This window comes from Rhipicephalus microplus, chromosome X, assembly GCF_043290135.1.
Source record: "Rhipicephalus microplus isolate Deutch F79 chromosome X, USDA_Rmic, whole genome shotgun sequence".
NCBI lineage: Eukaryota > Metazoa > Arthropoda > Arachnida > Ixodida > Ixodidae > Rhipicephalus > Rhipicephalus microplus.
Genome location: NC_134710.1, coordinates 144,912,917 through 144,931,545, shown reverse-complemented (window position 1 = coordinate 144,931,545; position 18,629 = coordinate 144,912,917). Strand labels below are relative to the sequence as shown.

General features: G+C 41.0%; 1 protein-coding gene across 4 annotated transcripts in view; it reads left to right on the top strand.

Moving 5' to 3' along the window:
• LPCAT (lysophosphatidylcholine acyltransferase) overlaps positions 1-18,629 on the top strand; it is a 117,070-nt gene that overhangs the window by 72,713 nt on the left and 25,728 nt on the right. For 3 of the 4 annotated variants that reach the window (XM_037428335.2, XM_037428333.2, XM_075877935.1), the window contains exons 5-10: positions 6,229-6,402; positions 7,849-7,907; positions 7,989-8,023; positions 15,824-15,878; positions 16,010-16,092; positions 16,959-17,081. In XM_037428335.2, the coding sequence (XP_037284232.2) occupies positions 6,229-6,402; positions 7,849-7,907; positions 7,989-8,023; positions 15,824-15,878; positions 16,010-16,092; positions 16,959-17,081 (529 nt within the window). Of the gene's footprint in view, positions 1-1,244; positions 1,463-6,228; positions 6,403-7,848; positions 7,908-7,988; positions 8,024-15,823; positions 15,879-16,009; positions 16,093-16,958; positions 17,082-18,629 lie in introns of all 4 variants that reach the window. The other variant, XM_037428334.2, reaches the window with a different exon arrangement.

The window sequence follows — 18,629 nt, the reverse complement described above, 5'->3', positions numbered from 1 at the left end:
CCACGTTATACAACTCTTCTGCTGCACTTTGACCAGCGATATTTCATCCAATGTAAGGAGCACCTTTTGTGAATAGTGAAAACACGTTAACACACCATGGTACTGCTTGCAGTTTCCATTTTCGTCGCAGTTTACCTTTTCCTGCCCTCCTTACCTTACACCTCTCCTTCTGTGCTTTTTTTTTTTTCACTGGTTTGCTAGTTTGTGCACTTTTTACAGTGTTCTGTGTAATTTTGTGACATTCACAGCATGAAAAAAGTGTACTATAACAGGTGGAGGTATCGCATGGTTATGTTGCTGTATGCATGTGGTGTCACTTTCAGGCTTAATAGGGATGTTTTTCTATTAATTCGTCATTAATTTTGCTGCCTTATCTGTGATGTTTCATTGTTTTGAAGAGTCACTTATTTTTCAGCAGTGTTGTCTGGCGTCCTCCTCACTTCGCCTCCTGTGTGCGCGCTTTTTTCCTCTTTATTGGTGGCCAAGACGCTGTAACATTTGAGAAAACACTGTGCAGTTTCGCAGAAAAGGAATTGCGAGAAAAAAGTTAGTAAGTCGGGTGCTTAACATGCTGCACCGTTAAAGCATTTGTACTATGTGTGAAATATAATAGATAGAAAGGGGTGCTATCAACCGGCACGAACATTTTCTGCCCCAGAGTGCTGCGTTATAAGTCTTCTTCTGCACTTTGGCCACCACTATTTTATCCAATGCAATCTTGGATAGTGCCACATAAAAGATAAGGCAAAAATTGTAGCTGTCTTCGTTAGTGTACGCTACAGACTGAACATATAAATACTTACTCAAATATGTCTCTACTGTTCTGCTCCTTCAAACGATAAATATAAACGAGAAAAATGGTAGCAGTAGGTTCACCTAAACCAGTCTCCTGTCGAATGTTTTATATTTATGTATAATTTCTTCATTAATGCTTACACCGACACGCCAACTTATCGCACAGCGGGCGCCACTCCTCCACCCACATCGCTGTTTCGCGATCTCTTTAGCTGGCTGTTTAATGGTGGTAATTCGCGGTATCTCTAGCCGTACCAGCTAGAAATGTGTGAACTGATCAAGTCTCAGCGTGTGCTAAGAAGCTGCACACGGGATTATCCCGCAGGTCGTAGGGGTTTTGTGCCCGTTGCGCCTGCAGGCGGCGACTGTCATGTGTACTTGTGTGTGTACATGGTGTGTCCGCCTGTGTCTCTTTTCCGTGGTGTCCGGGTGGCCGACGACTGCCGCAGGGCCATCCAAAGCGTGTCCAGAGAGTGCGTGCTCATGTGCGTGCGTTCAGCTGGCTTCGTGGTGCGCACGGTGGGACGGGCCGCGCCCGCCCACGAGGCTCCCATCCTGGTGGCCGCCCCACACTCCTCTTTTTTCGACACGGTGGCCGCCATGCTTGGCAACCCGGTGCCTTCGGCCGTCGTGCGCTCCAAGAGCAAGGGCATGTTCTTCCTCAGCAGTACGTGCTCAGCAACTCTCCTTCTAGAGTTGGCTTCATGTATCTGTACCTGTCTCTCTCTCTCTCTCTCTCTCTCTCTCTCTCTCTCTCTCTCTCTCTGTGGTGGTTGGTTCCTGTGATGCATGCCTGCTTGCCTCCGTGACTAACTGTGCTATAATACGACCAGTGCCCGAGAGTGCACTGCGCGCTTATGCATAGTAAGATGCCTTGAGGAGAGCGAAGAGCAAATTCTAATGGCTAGCTTCCTCTGTTTTTGACACACACACTGATGACGCTGTCTTTGACCGCACCTCTCGCGCCCTGGTAGTGATCTAGACACGCAGTTCTTTATCAGACAAAGCTGTTCACGGCACATTTTACTGTTTGATACTTCACAAAACTGTGTGCACGAAGCCAATGTAATCCGTATACTTGCCGGGGCAAATTTTGGTGTGCAAACATGGGACTGATGGCAGAGTAATGGTAATAATGAAAGTGGCATTGAAACACTACGGTGGTTTTATGGTGATAATGGAAGCTTCCCAGACAACAGAAACACATCCTGAGTGTGTTTTAAAAAGTTTTCATGAGGAAGTTTGAATGTCCTGAGAACATGCTCAACTAGTTCGGATGGAGTTCAAGAAAGGTCCTATTAGTCCTGCTTCAGCACGTCTTCTGAAGATCCATAATGGTTCATCATGGCATTTCTGACACTATTTCAGGATTTATAGGGGACTTAAACGTACCCTATTGGTCCACCAGGACATTTTGCGTACCAGCTGTGCTACCCACTAGGCATTTCTGAGACAGCTTGTGTACCGACTACGCTACCTGTCAGGATTGGTTTTTAGATTTTGCTTTTATGTGAAGATGATGTTAAAGCATGGTTGTGTGTTAATGGCATAGAAATGTGACAGTACCAGACTATGTGGACTATGTGGCTGTGCCACCTGCTGAAGGAAACCGAAAAACAACCACTTTCTAGAAATACTTTAATCTAATGCCCCGGCCGGCAACGCCAACAATAAACTCATTCAAATAATGAGGAGGTCGATGCACTCAGCAGCCTTCATTCATCAGAAGTGTACTTCCAGTGATTCTAAAAAAGGCAAATAGCTTTTGTGGGGACAATCTTGGACACTAAAGGCAACTATGAAGTCTATGTTAATTGCTGAAATAGCAGTCCAGAAACCTCGTAGTGTTAAATCTGTGCCAAGGAAGGGAATATTTTGAATTAAAATCATGTTTTAAGCGATCTGCATCGGGTTAGCGCACATCATGTTACCCGCCTCAAGAAACGGATCATCACACGTCACTGTTGGCGTGCACAACATTACCCGTCTTTATTTCGTTCCCGCCGACACTAGTAGCAGCAAAACGAAAGCAGCAGGAGCCACAGCAGCAGCAACGGCCATTGATCGATTTCCTTCATTGGTTCCAAGATGGCAGACGTGTTTCGGTTCAACCGGGACTTGCCAGATGGCACGACCTGTCCAGCTTAACTACACGAAAATTGAATTCTTGAATGCCTCGCGCCATTCCTCATAGTAACATCCGGCGGTTCTTTTTTCATTAGTCCAGTAGAAACGAACAGGCAGCATTTTATTGCGGCTATTGATACACGGAAGGTTCTTTATTTAGTGAAGATAGATAGATTACTAGTAATTAATTGTAGGCTGTTCAACTGACGTCATCCGGATCATTTTGAGAATGTCCTACCTCAATTTCTTGGCAAGTTGGGCACTGCTGTTGATTATATGGTCGTTTTAGATGTTGTCATACATTGAGCTTTCACTCTGATATGAATTATTTGACTTTAGTGTCCCTTTAAGAATACTATACATATTTCGCAAGCACAGCATGGAACCACTCTTGTGATCAGTGCGGATAGTGTTTGAGAAAGTCGGGGAAACACTCCTCCTGCAGTAGACATGCTCTACACTACGCGATTCAGGCAGATGAAATAGCCTGTGTGACTCCCAACATAGGACACAGGCTTTGGCGGATGCATCGCAAACTATGCTGTGCAGCTTCACAGGAACTGACACACCATTAACCAAAAAAACTTCCGGAAATCGGTCACTTTAGTTTCTTTTACAAAATGCTACAAAAATGCACTGTTTGCATTTTGCAATTTGTTTTTGCCAGAAAAAAAAAAAAAAAAACTCGCAACAACACATCTGTTTTCTTTCTAAATTTCAGATGCGACCAAATATTGCCCTCAGACTCTCTGCAAGTGGCAAATCGTCAATATCTAAACATAGGCTGAGCTTGTCAGGCTAGCGTGTACATCTCTGCAGTTGGCCGCAGTACGCCCTCTAGGTAAAAATGTCAAAATTTCTCTCCTGCCAGCTCCCTAATGTTAAGGGCTCTACCTGGAGTTTGCAAGGGTATCCTATAGCAGATTAGACTCGCTCAAGAAACGAGTGGCTCTGTAAAACTGGCAGCAGTGGCGGTACCGCGGCATGCGAGCCTCGCGATTCTACTACTCGCATTTGTAATATTTGTTGTAAATTAAGCACATTGATTTCGTCGTGAGACACGATGCCTCAACTTAGATGATGCCTGAATCAGCACTTCACTGCTTAGTCGGCGCCTATCGTTCTACAACGAAAAGGCTGGTGGCAGCAAATCTTTGTCTCCACTGCGCGAGCCAACACTGATACACATGCTGGCAGAATTGCCACTAAACTCGGGACCATGCGCCATCTGTTCATTGTGCCGAGTCGCTTAACCCTGCGTAATATAAGGCGCAACCTAGACTTGGGGTCGGGCAAAGAATGTTACGTTTTTGTGGACACTGTCAGACTATACGCGCAGAGTGCTATACACGCCGGCTTGCGAGGCTGTTGTTTACGCGCACAAACTGAGCACACGCATTGACGCGGCAATCTCGCTCGCGGTGAAATAGTCGTTTGTTACTTTCTGCCATCACGAATACACAAAACGAGTGCAACGCTTTCAAGAAACCGGATGGAACACATTAATGTTCATGTACAGCCACTAGAGGTCCACTTGCTTTTTTTTTTCCTGAACCCAGTGAGTCATTGTTGCCAGGGTTCAGAAGCTCAAGAAATTTAAATATATGTTGAGGAATTGTAACTTCCCGAGGGTTATTGTCCCCCTAACTAGTGCGTTTTAAACAACCGGAATGACTAAGCATTGCGTTCCAAAGTCATATCTTCATTCGGAATAAGGCAAAATGTGTGCTTCGGCAATTGTAAGTTTGTGATATCGCTAGATATATCTTTATAATAAATCTTCTGTCAAATGGTGTTCAGTGCACAAATTTTGTAATTTCCATTGATAAAGAGCCAAGCTGGTGGCTGTCCTGAACACGTCCGCATAAGAAGGATAATTCTGCAAATGATCTTCTGGGGACATTTTCAGGGTGCTGCCTAGCAGACGAGGATGTTTGTACCTTTTGAGGGCAAGCATAAGATGTCGATTGTTGTGTGTTTAGATGTGTGTGTGTGTGTGTGTGTATCTGCGTGTGCACACACACACACTTTTCGCTTCAGTGAATCAGTTGGGCATGTCATAATGAACTTCAAAGCTAAGGATAAGAACGTCTGGCCTAAATTACGTAGTCACGCTGAATTACTTAATGGGGCGTCGCAGTGTTAGATATCGCTAGCTGGCTAGCTAGATAGAAGTGTTGTTACCTTCAGTAATATGAACTAAAAACAACTGCTGAGGTTTCTTATACAATGCTTTGCTGAAAAAACTTAAGGGTGCATTCTACCTGTTGTAAAACTGGTGTTATAAATTTTTTAACCACAGTGCTCACTTTATTGCCCTGTAATTTTGGTTAAAAAAACAGCAGAAAGGTTATATAGAGCACTAAAAAAAATGCGCAACATTATAACTGTACGTTAGCTTGCCGCTCGTGCCTCGCAATAATGCAATAATTTGGGCAGCATTGTACCTTTAGGCAAAAATGCACGAGGTGCAGAAGTGTCCTGGTCTGCGAGATATAGCATGATGCATACAAATTTTCATTTTCCCTGGATAAATCATTGATTACCCATTGTTTGAGAGTGTTTCAATGTTTTATCGACGTAGCATTGATTGTGGAGGAGTAAAAAAGCCAAAAACTAAATATATGGGGCTCATTTATCGAAGTCAAGCTATTGTGATTGCTGTATGTATCTCATGTTATGCTGCTCCGTGATGCCATTTCGGTAGATTCGTGTAGACAAGGAAATCGGCTCTTATGAGTTAAGTACAAGTTTCAAATCCCACCCTTGCGATTTCTGTAATTAGCTTAGTGTACTCTCTAAATTTGCTTTGCTAAAGGCTTTTGTGAACCATTTTAAATATAATTTTGTGTCGATGTTCGTCTGTGCTATAATAGTTACTCACTGGCCATCTGTAACATCCTAGTCAAAATCACTTGCCAGTCATTTGCTGACGTCGATGTTCTCTCCATTGACTCATTTAAGCATAGTCTCGGAACCCACTGGCAGCGCCTGCACTTTTCATCTAAATATGCACATGGCAACAGTTTTGACACACGTGATGTATGCTGAGTGCACAGAATAACATTCTCTGTGCTTTGTTCGCACCAGTGTAGATGTTGTGCATGTTACACATTTTTTGTGAGATAGGAAAATCAAATCGTCAGCCCACACCACACATACAGCAGGCTGCATGTTATACAGTGGCTTCATATCTCAGAGCTGCACTCTTCCCTTCCTGTGGCACAGTTATGTGTATGTATAAGCCTTCTGACCAAGGAAAGCCAGCGCCTAACGGGTCTCGGGCCCTTACTGTGTGCTTGGCAGCTATCTTGAACTACACTCAGCCAGTGTACGTGAAGCGGAGTGACCCCAACTCTCGCCAGAACACGGTGCGCGAGATCACCCGCCGTGCTACCTCCAAGGAACCTTGGTCCCAGGTGATCATCTTCCCAGAGGGCACCTGCACCAACCGTTCATGTCTCATCACTTTCAAGCAGGGTGAGTGCCGCTTCATACCGGAGGGTTTGTACTTTCTACGAGCTTAAAGGCAAACTCTGGTGATTTTTCGAGGTCAATGGATCTCGCTGAAATTCACTGGGTACGTCCATTTGCATGTTTGCGCCATTCATGCCAAATTGCATGATCGAGTTTCGCAGATTCTTTCCAAATGAACCTGATCGTTCTATTGGGCGAGGAGGACCAGACTGGCGACTAGTGCTTTCCCCCTTTTTGGAGCGTGCCGATGGCGCAGAGTGTACTGGCTGGTGGGATTCGCTCGCAGGATTTCAAGCTGGACGGTTGTGCCCTCGCGATCTCCGACTTCAGCGTAGCTCCCGCCGACTGGTTCGCCCTCCGCGGTCTCCTGACGCCGTGTAGCTCTCGCATTGTGGCACCCCGCCCTTGGACTGCTTCGACCGGATCCCCACTTTCCTATCTCCTTCTTTTTCCTCTCGTTGGCTGTCTTCTTCTGCTTCTACTTTCCTTCTATTCTTTTTTATCCCTCCTTCCCCCCACCCCTATAAGGCACTGCGCCGTGTCGCCTGAAGGCAGACAGAAATTAGGTGCCTTTTTCCTCTTCATTGTAACCACTACCACTGGCTGGTGCTTGGATGAGTGGCGTTGTCGAACATTTAGCATGTTTTAGGTCAAACTGCAGATTTTATTCTCTTTATGGTGAAATAAGTCAGCGAAAGGTCAATGGGAAGCCACTGTGCCATTTGTGGTTGTTCCAAGAACTACAGAACAGAAAAAAAGGCAACAGCCATCTGTATAGTATGCGGCATGTACGTACCACCAAACACATAGTGTTTGTGGTTGCTTCAGCATACATCGTTTGTGTTACATGACAAGTTCTATATTGGCAAGTGGCGTAATATACTGGGAATGCTCAGTCTTCCACTCAGCCAAATGGCAATTGAATAATTGGCGACCTAACATAAGCGGTAGTACATTCCTGTTCGTTACAAAACGTCTAAGCACCACTCGTGTAGCCACTTGTGTTGTTTTTGCTTCGTGTTATTACATTTTGGTATGATAGGTTTGGTCAAAACAATTAGCCTCGCAGCCCGGCTCAACACGGTGATCAATGTACTTGTTGATGTGGCATTGAATGCAGCTCTTGCATTTCTAAAGTATCGCTGCCATGAAAAAGCAAAACAAAAGAGATTATGCTCTCCCTTAGGTAGACGCGTGACACACAATGTGACGTAATACTGCCTTAATACCCGACACTTACACTTATAAAAGCTGCTTAAACACGCTTCAGGCTTGCAATTGTGGCACAGTTTTACTTCGCAAGATTGTTCCCATAGGAACATCGTAAAATGTGTAAAAGCTGTATACTACGAATGTTCCACATTCATGTTTTGAAATATTTTAAATCTAGTAATGAAAAAAGTCCACTTACTTGTTTTGGAGTAAATCCATTATGTGATATTTTTGCAGGTGCCTTTGTTCCTGGAGTTCCAGTCCAGCCCATTCTCATTCGGTATCCGAATGAACTGGTAGGTTCACTTGTAAATAAAGCTTATATTATGCTTATAATATTTCAGCTTGATAACACAAGTGTCGCTTTGGTTTTCCAGAACACTCTCATATGGACTTGGGATGGCCCCTCTGCGTATGTATAGCTTCATTATTTGACTTTTACACATTTTGATGCAAAAATTCTGATGTGCTTCAAGTAGGAAGGGAAGATGTTTTTACAGAACTAACCTCAATAAATTGTATACATACAGGTAATCAGCAGGGGCTGCTTGTTTGCATGTAGATACGTTTTCAAAAAGTTTGTTTCTACATATATTGCTGACAGGGGCTTGTTACATATTGTTGAAAATATATTGCAAGAAAGGCATTATGTCAAGAAATGCACTTTACATATCGGCCATACTATGTAGGACAAATCTAGAAAGCATATATTGGTTCCCCAGAGGGGGACTGCACCCACACTGTATCTGTCTGACAAAAATATGGTCATACCCAGAAGGCAACTAACACATCATCTTGGTGTACTAGCTGATGTTGGAAGTGAAGAATGTGACGAACCGCATGTGACATCTGTGCCAGACACCTAAATGAGTACCTTTGGCGTGCATGTAATTGTAGCCCGATTGTTGAGTTCATCTGCTATGCTGGAAAACTATAGGTTACATCCCAAGCTCATTTGTGCATTTGTTTATTGCAGTATTGGTGGACTCTCTTTTGAGATAATTGAACTGTTGATGGGATCATTTTTGAGGCCCTTCCTTTTGTAAGAAAAGTAGGAGGGAGCATGCCTTGCATCCACAAGCTAACCTCCTCTGAAGCCACTTGCTCCTCGCATTCTTGCTCATTTCCCATGATGCTCCTGTTTCATTTCCTTTTTAATGGGCTCGTGAGCGTGCCTCGTGTCAACATGCCAGCCATGCACTGGGCTCGGTTGCCGTAATGCTCCTGTTTCATTTTGTGTGGCTGGGCTTCTCAATTTTCATGGGACACTCCCTGCTACACTTTCTCTCTTCCATGTTTGTAACATGCGATCGTGTGGGTGTTGGGGGGGGGGGGGGGGGGAGTTGATGGTTGCCATTGAGTAATTTTAAAAGCCAAAACTCGCCCGAAATGTAGCCAAAGTATTCCTACAATTTTATTTTGTCAGGTAGATTTGTAGCAAAATAGAACAGTGACAACATGAATAGTTTTTATTATTTAACAATAAACGCATGTATTTTATGTACAAACAATTATATGAAATATTAAGTGGTCATGGAGTCGATCCGAAATTGTATTGTCGGATGGTCGTAAAGTTGCTGATTTGACGCAAAGTAGTTACCAATGGCAACTCCGGTGCCGATACAGGAGCGGTTCAGAACGGGCACGAAGTTTGTCGAAAGGAAAAGACATTAGATGGCTTGCACGTGACGTTAGATGCAGCTTCTGAAAGTAATTGGGACTCCACAATGGTGGCTTTAATAAGAAACAAGTGATGTCTATGTGAAAATGACTGGTATATGTGAAAATGACTCGCTCCCCCATTCTAATACTCTACCATGGTGTTGCATGGGCACTCTTGTCGGTGCAGTCACTTTCTGTGTGTTCCCCCTAGCCCTCACAGTGCCGTTTTTTCACAAATTCCTACATAGTACTTTGGAGTGCAATGCAACTTGGTTGAATAACAAATGCAGTCACTACGAGATAGTTATAATCTTACCAGGAGTAATTTTTTTTCGTGAAGCGGAAATCATCTTCGGACTCATGCTTGTTCCCAGTGACAACAATAACATGCTAGGGATGTCCACAGAACACCCCTGACTGGATATTTGATATCCACTGCATTTCCCAAACAGCATGGGGGACACTCATTGCAGGTCGATTTGGTCGCACTTTCCTGAACCCAGGGTTATCCCTTGCAACTCCCAAACAAGTCCCAAAGGACACACGGTACAGCGTGTTTTCTAAAAGCAGTCTTCTATAGTCTTTTTTTTTTTCTTTTTACTCTCTAAAGTTGCAATGTCAAAAGTTCAAAACATGCATAAGTTTTCTGTGCTTTCAATGCTAATTTAATTAGTTCTTCTGGACATACACTGAAATTAATGGCATTAGACTGAAGCACACAGAATTTTTTTACCAAAGTGCATTTTTGAAAAGAACTAATCAAATTAGCACCTCAAAGAATAGAAAAACTTATGCATGATTTGAAATTCTGAAATGGCAACACTTTCATTAAAGGAAATTTGACAGATAGCAACATATAATGCTAAACGTCCGCTTGTTCTTGAGAAACACTGAGCCAAGTATTAAATACACACCTTTTTATTTAGGAACGAAGCACAAAACGCATACATTGCGCATTGTGACTAGATTTTGCATACAACTGAAATTGAATATTGAAGAAATATATTGACAAGTACGGCAAATACTACAAACAAGAGATAAAAAAGCTGTGATATAACAAAACAGTACACGACACTCCCTTAGGTAGTGTTATAATCGGTAGGGTAGTGCCCATTCCTTGCCTTCAACTGGCGCTCTAACGTTTTCATGTTGCCTTGGAGATGATCTGTTAAATTAAAACGTTTCCTTTAAGCATATGCAAAGAAAGCAAATGCCCCTATAAAATGCTTTTTTCCTGCTACATGCATGCTATTCACAGGAAGACTGTCGGAAAAAGCAAAAATTATTGAAAGTAACTGAGAAAAACAAAATTTAAGCGTGCTGTCACTCTACACATTCATAAAGTGAATTCAACAACGTGGCACACATGGCACACTGGCTCAGACAGCTAAGGTGATCTGGCACTGATCACGAGATGACTGGATGAAGTCGGAGCTGATGGAGCAACATTCTGATGGAAATGTAACTACAATTATATTAATAATATGCCATAATATGATTATGAGGTTGCCATAGTGGAGGGCTCTGGCAATTTTTATCATTTGGTGGTGTTTAACATGCTTAGAGATCGCACATGGGCCTTTAGCAGTTTACCTCCATCTGAATAGGACTGCCACTGCGAGGATCACACCCACGATCTTCAGGTTAGCAGCCAGGTGCTGTAACTGCTACACCATCGCAGTGAACAGGCATAGTACCATTGGGCCCACATGCTTTTGTTGTAAAGGATATCATACTACCTCAGGGGGAAAAATTTAAAGACCTTTATTATGGTGCATAATTCATTATAGTTTTTGAAAGTGAAACTCCTGAATATAATGTGCAAAATTATGTTCTTTGACAAAACTGATTGACATGTAAAGTTTAACGTCCCAAAAATTACCATACGATTATGAGAGATGCCGTAGTGGAGGGCTCCGAAAATTTCGACCACCTGGGGTTCTTTAACGTGCACCCAAATCTGAGCACACGGGCCTACTGTCCTTTGACAAAAGGTGAAGAGCAGTAAGTAATGTGGCTCTGGACAGTGGGAGCTGGCAGCAGCAACTTTTGCACTAAATTTTACAAGCCTACTAAGATTGGTGCAAAAGCAGAATATTTGTGCCATTAACAAAAAAATACCAAGATGACCCTTTCTTGTTAGTGATGGTACACGTAGTTGGCCACATAAAGCATGTTCTGCTCACTGAAAGGTGGTCACCAAGAAAAGCATTGCCAATAATATAAATCCGTGAAATAACAGGTCTGGTTTTCTGCAGCTGTAAGAGGAAACCAATTGAAATATGCAAGAATATTTAACAATGGCATAGGCAATATCAAAGGGTTACAACACATTTCTGTTGTGCACAGAGCAGAATAAAAACCACAACACTAGAATCCTGGCATGCCTAGAATCCTGGCACATATATATATATATATATAGATATAGATATATATATATAGATATAGATATATATATATAGATATATATATATAGATATATATATATAGATATATATATATAGATATATATAGATATATATATATAGATATAGATATATATATATAGATATAGATATATATATATAGATATAGATATATATATATAGATATATATATATATATAGATATATATATATATATATATATAGATATATATATATATAATATGAGCCAGTGGAAGAAATACTACGAGGTAGAGAACTTATTTTCTAAGTAGTCTCCCTGATGAAGGCCTGACCTCTGATAAATCGTCTTACAAATATTTTTCATTCTGTGCAACGTCTACCTCGTAGTATGTATGTATGTATGTATATATCTATATATTATGTATGCATGTACATGCACAAACAAAATAGTGGGGAACAGATGGCTTTTTTTTGTTTTGTTAGTGAACAAAATACACACATGTCTGCATGTGTATATATGTATATATGTGTATATATATGTATATCGAGAGCCAATACATGATCTGCGAATAATGTGTCTCGTGCATCATATTTTGCTTGAAACTTTCTACTGTGCTTTCTATCGATCATAAAAACAGTGCAAGAACAACACAGGAACAACAGACATTTGTCTTAACCAACTTTTCTGACCTATTAAAATTACAAGCTTTCTCTGCCACTGAAATGTCAAAACTACCGAGTTGAAAAGCACTCTTGTTTGTATGCTTAATTGCAGCTCGCATGAGCCACTATAATCGGATCTCAACATTCAGGTGTTGAGTAGCTAAATATGCTGTTTAAATATGTCAGTAATAATATAATGGGTGATAGAGAAATTTGCTCAAAGAAATAAAGTAATGCAGAAAGGATCGTATCAAGCAGGATTTGGCAGCCTCCTGTCTTCTGAAGCGGCATCTAGCCAAACGTAATTTGTAGCCACCTTATCTAAAAGCACATCTCTTTTCATTCTCTTGACCGTGTCTGGCAAGCTAATCTCGCAGAATTTTTTTTACAACCTGTTTTCTGTAAAAGCAACAAAAGACAACACTTGCATTTGTGTAATTTTTTCACTGGATCAATTTATGTACTAGCATATACCCACGCTTTGCATTTTGGAGCAAATTGATTTAGATTTGCATGCCTGTTTGTCTGTCTAGGATTGTTTCCTGAAAGTCTCGGTAGTCTTGTGCAACTTTATCCACTATTTGACAGAAATGTTCTCCTCACCCAACTTCCCTAAACCCACAAAAAGTGATAAGTTTTCTTATTTTTTTTCAAACTCTTCTGCACACCTTTCTCAGTGCTAGTCACAAAAAGCATTAAAGTAAAAGCTTGTTAATTTGACTGTCACGGTATCGGCAAAATGATCTGAAATAAAGGGATGCTGAATTACAGAAAGTACCAAGAATACAACAAAGAACTCTATTACAGATTACGTTTTCATTGCCTCGATGAACACATAAGCTAATGCCTACTTTGCATAACTGCAGTGTAAAAGCTGCCACTTTCATCATTCACAACATTCATCACGTAAGTGTGGTTGGAGACTGCTGTCTTGAGTCGAAACATGGTCTAATCACCACCACCACAATCAAGCACACGAAGCATTTTTATGCCGCAATAGTGGCCGCACTCTGATTAATCATCCAGATAAATTCCCTACTACAGCAGAGAACACCTACTACTTGACAACAGCTGAAGAGCCTGTGAAGAGCGACGATATCGCGAGGCTACCTGCGACACCTCTAACATGGCAGTGAATCTAACGAGCCCATGAAACACCTGCAGGTATCTTATTTTGGCGCATCGTAAACACTGTACTGCAAGTTCGAAGACGAACTTACCTCTGTATCTGCTCTGAGGCCTTTTAGTGTTCTTGACATCCACAGTATTGCTGTACAGAAGCTGAACTACGGAGCTCGGGCCATAAAGTGAAGGTAGGAATCGCACGCGCGCACTAGTGTGCGCACAGCTACTTAGAATAAAAAAGGTAAAACAATACTACAGCAAATTATTCTGCTAAAATTTAGTAAATGTGATGTTCATATGAAATTTTTGTTATTAAAGGCAATAAAAGTAAATACTGAAATCGAGTAACCTATTTTTTGCATTATTTCATGTTTTGAGACTTATGAAATGGCATGGTGTTTGAACAAAGTGGATCGGAATTCGTCATTGACTAACGTGCACAGCTTTCCCATTCTGAAGACACGAAATTGCAATCTAATACGTAATCTGCATGCTTAAAATATACTTTGCCATTATTGTTTATTCAATTTTAAGATATTTATAATTTTATTTTTTTTTACTTCAGTCGATGATTATCTATGAGCGAAGCAAAATGTAGCTAGTTTCATTTTGTGTGCGATGGGCATTAAATCGCAGTCAGAATTACCAAAGCAGTTTGAGGACACAGTGTGTACGGTATAAAATTTTTTCCGGAGGTCCGAGACGGGTTATGTTTAGGATATCCCTTGTGGGACATATTTAACTCGCATCATAATGGGTGTTCATTCGCTATCCCTCGCAGATCTGTTGATGTACGTGGATGTTCGGTGTTGTTTTAGATGTCCGACGGATATTGTGTTTTCATTGAGTTGTTTTGAAGCAAAGGGTGTTAGCGCGCATGTTTCGTCACATACAAAATTTTTTCTGCATATCAAAGCATCGGGCAATATCTGCCCAATTTTTTTCATGTTCCTCACCTGTAAAATTTGCTTTTTTTTGCTGCTAAGACTCTATTTACTATATTGAATCCAGGATGGTAATGTGGATGTAAATTGTTTTTTACTCTGAAGATAAAATGCGCGCTTGTAGTTTTCTGGCTTCTTTTATACCTTTCAACCTTCTTTTATGTGAGATGTCGTTCCCTCACGCACTCATTTTGTTTTAATGCATGGGGAATTCACTGCACCCAGCATCATAGGTCAGCGAACTCACTTATGAGTTGACTCTCTTGTATTCGCTCAGACTCGGATAAACCCGCGAGTCCGAGCGAGTTCAGGCGAGTTATATTTTAACGACTTTGAGTCCAAGTGAGTCCGGTTGAAGAAAATACAAGCGAGTGTGCTTTATTGATATGTGGGGTTTAACGTCCCAAAACTACCATATGATTACGAGATACTCGTGCAAGTGAGTGCGAGTTCAAGCGAGTCCGACTAGGGAAATTTGGGTGAGTGCGAGACCGAGCGAGCCCAAGACGCCAGATGTATTTCTTGAATGAGTCTGAGCGAGTTCCACTTATGTTTGCAGAATTTTGGCTCCTATCTACTCATCTTCATGATTGCTATAAGCCTTACTTGTACTCATGTTTATACACAGGTTTATTCATGAGTATTCTAAAACAGCCTCCTTCATACACCATTTTAATATTTATGAATTAGAGGTGTCAATTACATAGGGAAATAAAGGGGTGCATTATACTCCCCCTCCATCACTCTTAAGGGGAAGTTCTTGATAATTATGTTACGTTCTCTTCCTATAAAAATGTCCTTGCTAACTTACAACCACTTGTAACTCTTATTAGAAGATACTATATCGAAAGGCACCAAGAAGAGCACACATTGGGTGAGGTATTGGTGATAAAGAGCATTCACACTGCGATTGAAAAAGCTAATTCTAGACTTACGGACTCGTGAGTCGACTCATTCGGGCTCGCTCATACTCGAATCAAGCTTACAGTCTGAGCGAGTCCGGGTGAGTAATATTTTCACGAGCGTGAGTCCAAATGAGTCCGGCTCGGGGAAATTCCGGTGAGTCAGTCTGAGCAAGTTCTGAGCCCAAGATATATTTCATGAGTGAGCCTGAGTGAGCTTCACAATTTCTGCTGACCTGTGCCCAGCATACAGAACACAGTCTATCCGCACTTCAGGCTTGCAAGTCTGACATAATACAGATGGAACACCATGTTGCTTCAAAAGCGACTTAGATTGTTTATTGCCCACGATACCATCAATAGAGCGGCCTTTTACGTGCTCAGCTGTTTCCATAAATTTGATGCAGTTGGCGATGCAGGATATGCAATGAAAATAACCGACATCATCATACTTGGGCAGATAATATGTACAGTCATGAAGGTCAGAAAACTAATGAAAAAATGTTACCTTTTATGTGTTTCATTTCAGCTATGAAACCCTGTGGTTGACCTTGTGCCAGGTACGAACGCACATGGAAATTGAGGTAAACATTTATTCATCCTTTAGTTTATTTTACATGGTAATGTTAATCTGTAGTCTAAGGTGCACTTATGTTTACAAAATTGCATGATTTGTTATCATTAATTTGTGTGCATTGCTGATTTTTTCCTTTAGTATCTTCCTGTCTATGTTCCAAGTGAACAGGAAAAGAAAGACCCCAGGCTTTATGCTGAAAATGTTCGCTACTTGATGGCAAAGTAAGGCATTTTACTTTCACTTTGTAAAACATTATTAAGCATATAAAAGCAATGATTATCTAGGGATCAGCAGTGTAGGGTAGATATACTATACATATTCAAGAAGGCTCATTATAGAGAATTTGTATGGATTGAAGAAAGATTTACACAAACACTACTAAACATAGTCACTGCAATTAAGGCTATCACAGAACATGTCACTTTCAGTTTTGTGTGCGATTAGGAAGCTTTATGTTTTGTCTTTGTAAAAGACTTTTGCATATGCGAAGCCCTAAACCTTGCTTTTTTTTTATTTGCAAACTAACTTGGTTTCTTGGATATTCTTAGTGGTTTTTGTCTCCTAATGAAAAAACTGCACTATAGTTTCGCCAGTCCGATTAGTACTATCAGCAGCAAAACTTCGCGGGATGCAAAATGTGTGATAAAGCTCATTTCCCACTTTGTCTGGGAATGTCTTTTCATACTGCACTTGACATTACCACTTATACAGTTACCAGCTTGATTACAAGCATTAAGCACTTATATAGCAGATTTCGCTCTTGTTGTGGATCCAACGTCCCGCAAACTTTTCCTGTTGATAGTACATATTTTTTGTTCTTCGTAAAAGTATGGGATTGTGTTGCTTTGCATGTTACTTTCAGCAGTAGTTTATACATTAAAATTTCACTTGTCCCCGCAGGAGGAAAAAAAAGTACCTCAAAGCTTAGGAGAGAGTGAAGTAATATTTTAATCAACCCTTTCAGCACTGTTTTATACAGTGTTTATTGATGTGAAAAATGGGCAGTGGCAATCTGTTGTCAGATACTATCTATATTCACCTTGCTACACTGTTGCTGCCATTGAATATTGGCATTTATTGTTTACAGGGCCTTGCGGATCCCACTTTCCTCATACTCGTATGATGATCTTAAGCATATTGATGTAGAAAACACCTGCCTTGTGAAGACCGTTGTGTGCAATCGTGTGCATCATCTCATCAGTAGGAATCTGTGAGTATATTTCTATACATTGCGACCTGCTTCATTTCTTATTGACTTTTTTCCAGTGTATTTCATGTCTCAGTAAAGACTTTATTTTTTAATAAATATCTTTCTGCAACCAGTATTTTTTTTTTTGACATCCTTGTGTGCCAGAAAACGTCGAAAAGTATGTTGATCAGTTGTTAATTCACTAAATTTTTAGTGTGACTTTACGGAACATACAGTGATCTTGCAATTTGATGCACTCATGCTCAAGACCATAGTTATAGTGACTCTCTGGGCATGCATTGTACCAATAGTACTAAAGCTTATCTCTGCCATATACAGAATGGCTTAACATTGGCGTTTCAATACACAGCAATGGAAGTGCCTGCAAGTACGACCAAGCCAACGTGCCTATTTTGTGTTTGCTATTTCCATGCGGTACTCTAACAGTGAGTGCTGGAAACGTTTCGTCAGATGTAGACAGCCTGTGGAAAAACCAATCGGCCATGTGTGCTAGGCCATCTGCTTTGACTTTCCCTTCAGATCTTAATTGTTAGAAATAATGATGACAGGAGGGCACATAGTGATGGACTCTAAATAGTGTGTTTTAGCTGCTAAAACTCGGAAAGTAATGCAAGTAACATGCATGATCAAACACAATCAATGATTCAGCTCATCATTTGAACAATTGCAGTGCAACCTAAATGAAGACAGGAGACTGTTAAAATTCAGACGAGCACCTACTTACAACAGAGTTTATTTACATTTCAGCTGGCCTTTTTATGCACCGTACCTTGATACTTGGCCAAAATTCTTATAAAAAAGAGAAAACAATGAGAAAGGGGACAAGGAATGCTGTAGGCAAAAATATTCTCATGCTTACATGGGGAATAAAATGATAGTGCTAATGCACACCCATATTACACAAAGCTAGCGAACAGATTTGATAACAAAAGTGGCAACACTGAATTACACTTCAAAAATTCACCTTATATACAAGGACCACCAGGGTCAGTTAGTTTACACCATGTGATGATTCTTTTTAATCAGCTTTCAGGCTACAATATTATTTAACCATTTGCATAATAAAATAAGTGATACTCTTTGCTTCAAAACGGATACGGGCAACCACATGTTAACCACTCTTAACGCAGAGCAATTTCTGGCTATGACAGTGCACTTGATTCGTTGAACAGTGTACCCCTCTTGGGTGATCTCCACAACCAATTGTGGCAGCACACTGTAGCTCTGCCAAAGCGATGCGGATTGCGAAGGCCACAAAAAAGAAATGCTCACAGTTAAGTTCTGCTCTGCTGAGTGCCTCAACAGTACCATCCATTCAAATTTTATTTTTCAGCATAATAATCTGCGATAGCCAAGAAGTATGAGGACAACAAAAAAGTATCTGAGAATGATCTCGGATAAGCATAACTAAGGGTGGTGTGCTGGTATCTCGTGGGGCAAATTTACAACCACAGATGCACATATCCTTGCTACTTGTTTGAAAGCTTGACATTCAATGCACCGGTGAGCCAAGCTATTGTTCTAGAATGCTCTAGCTGAAGTGACTTT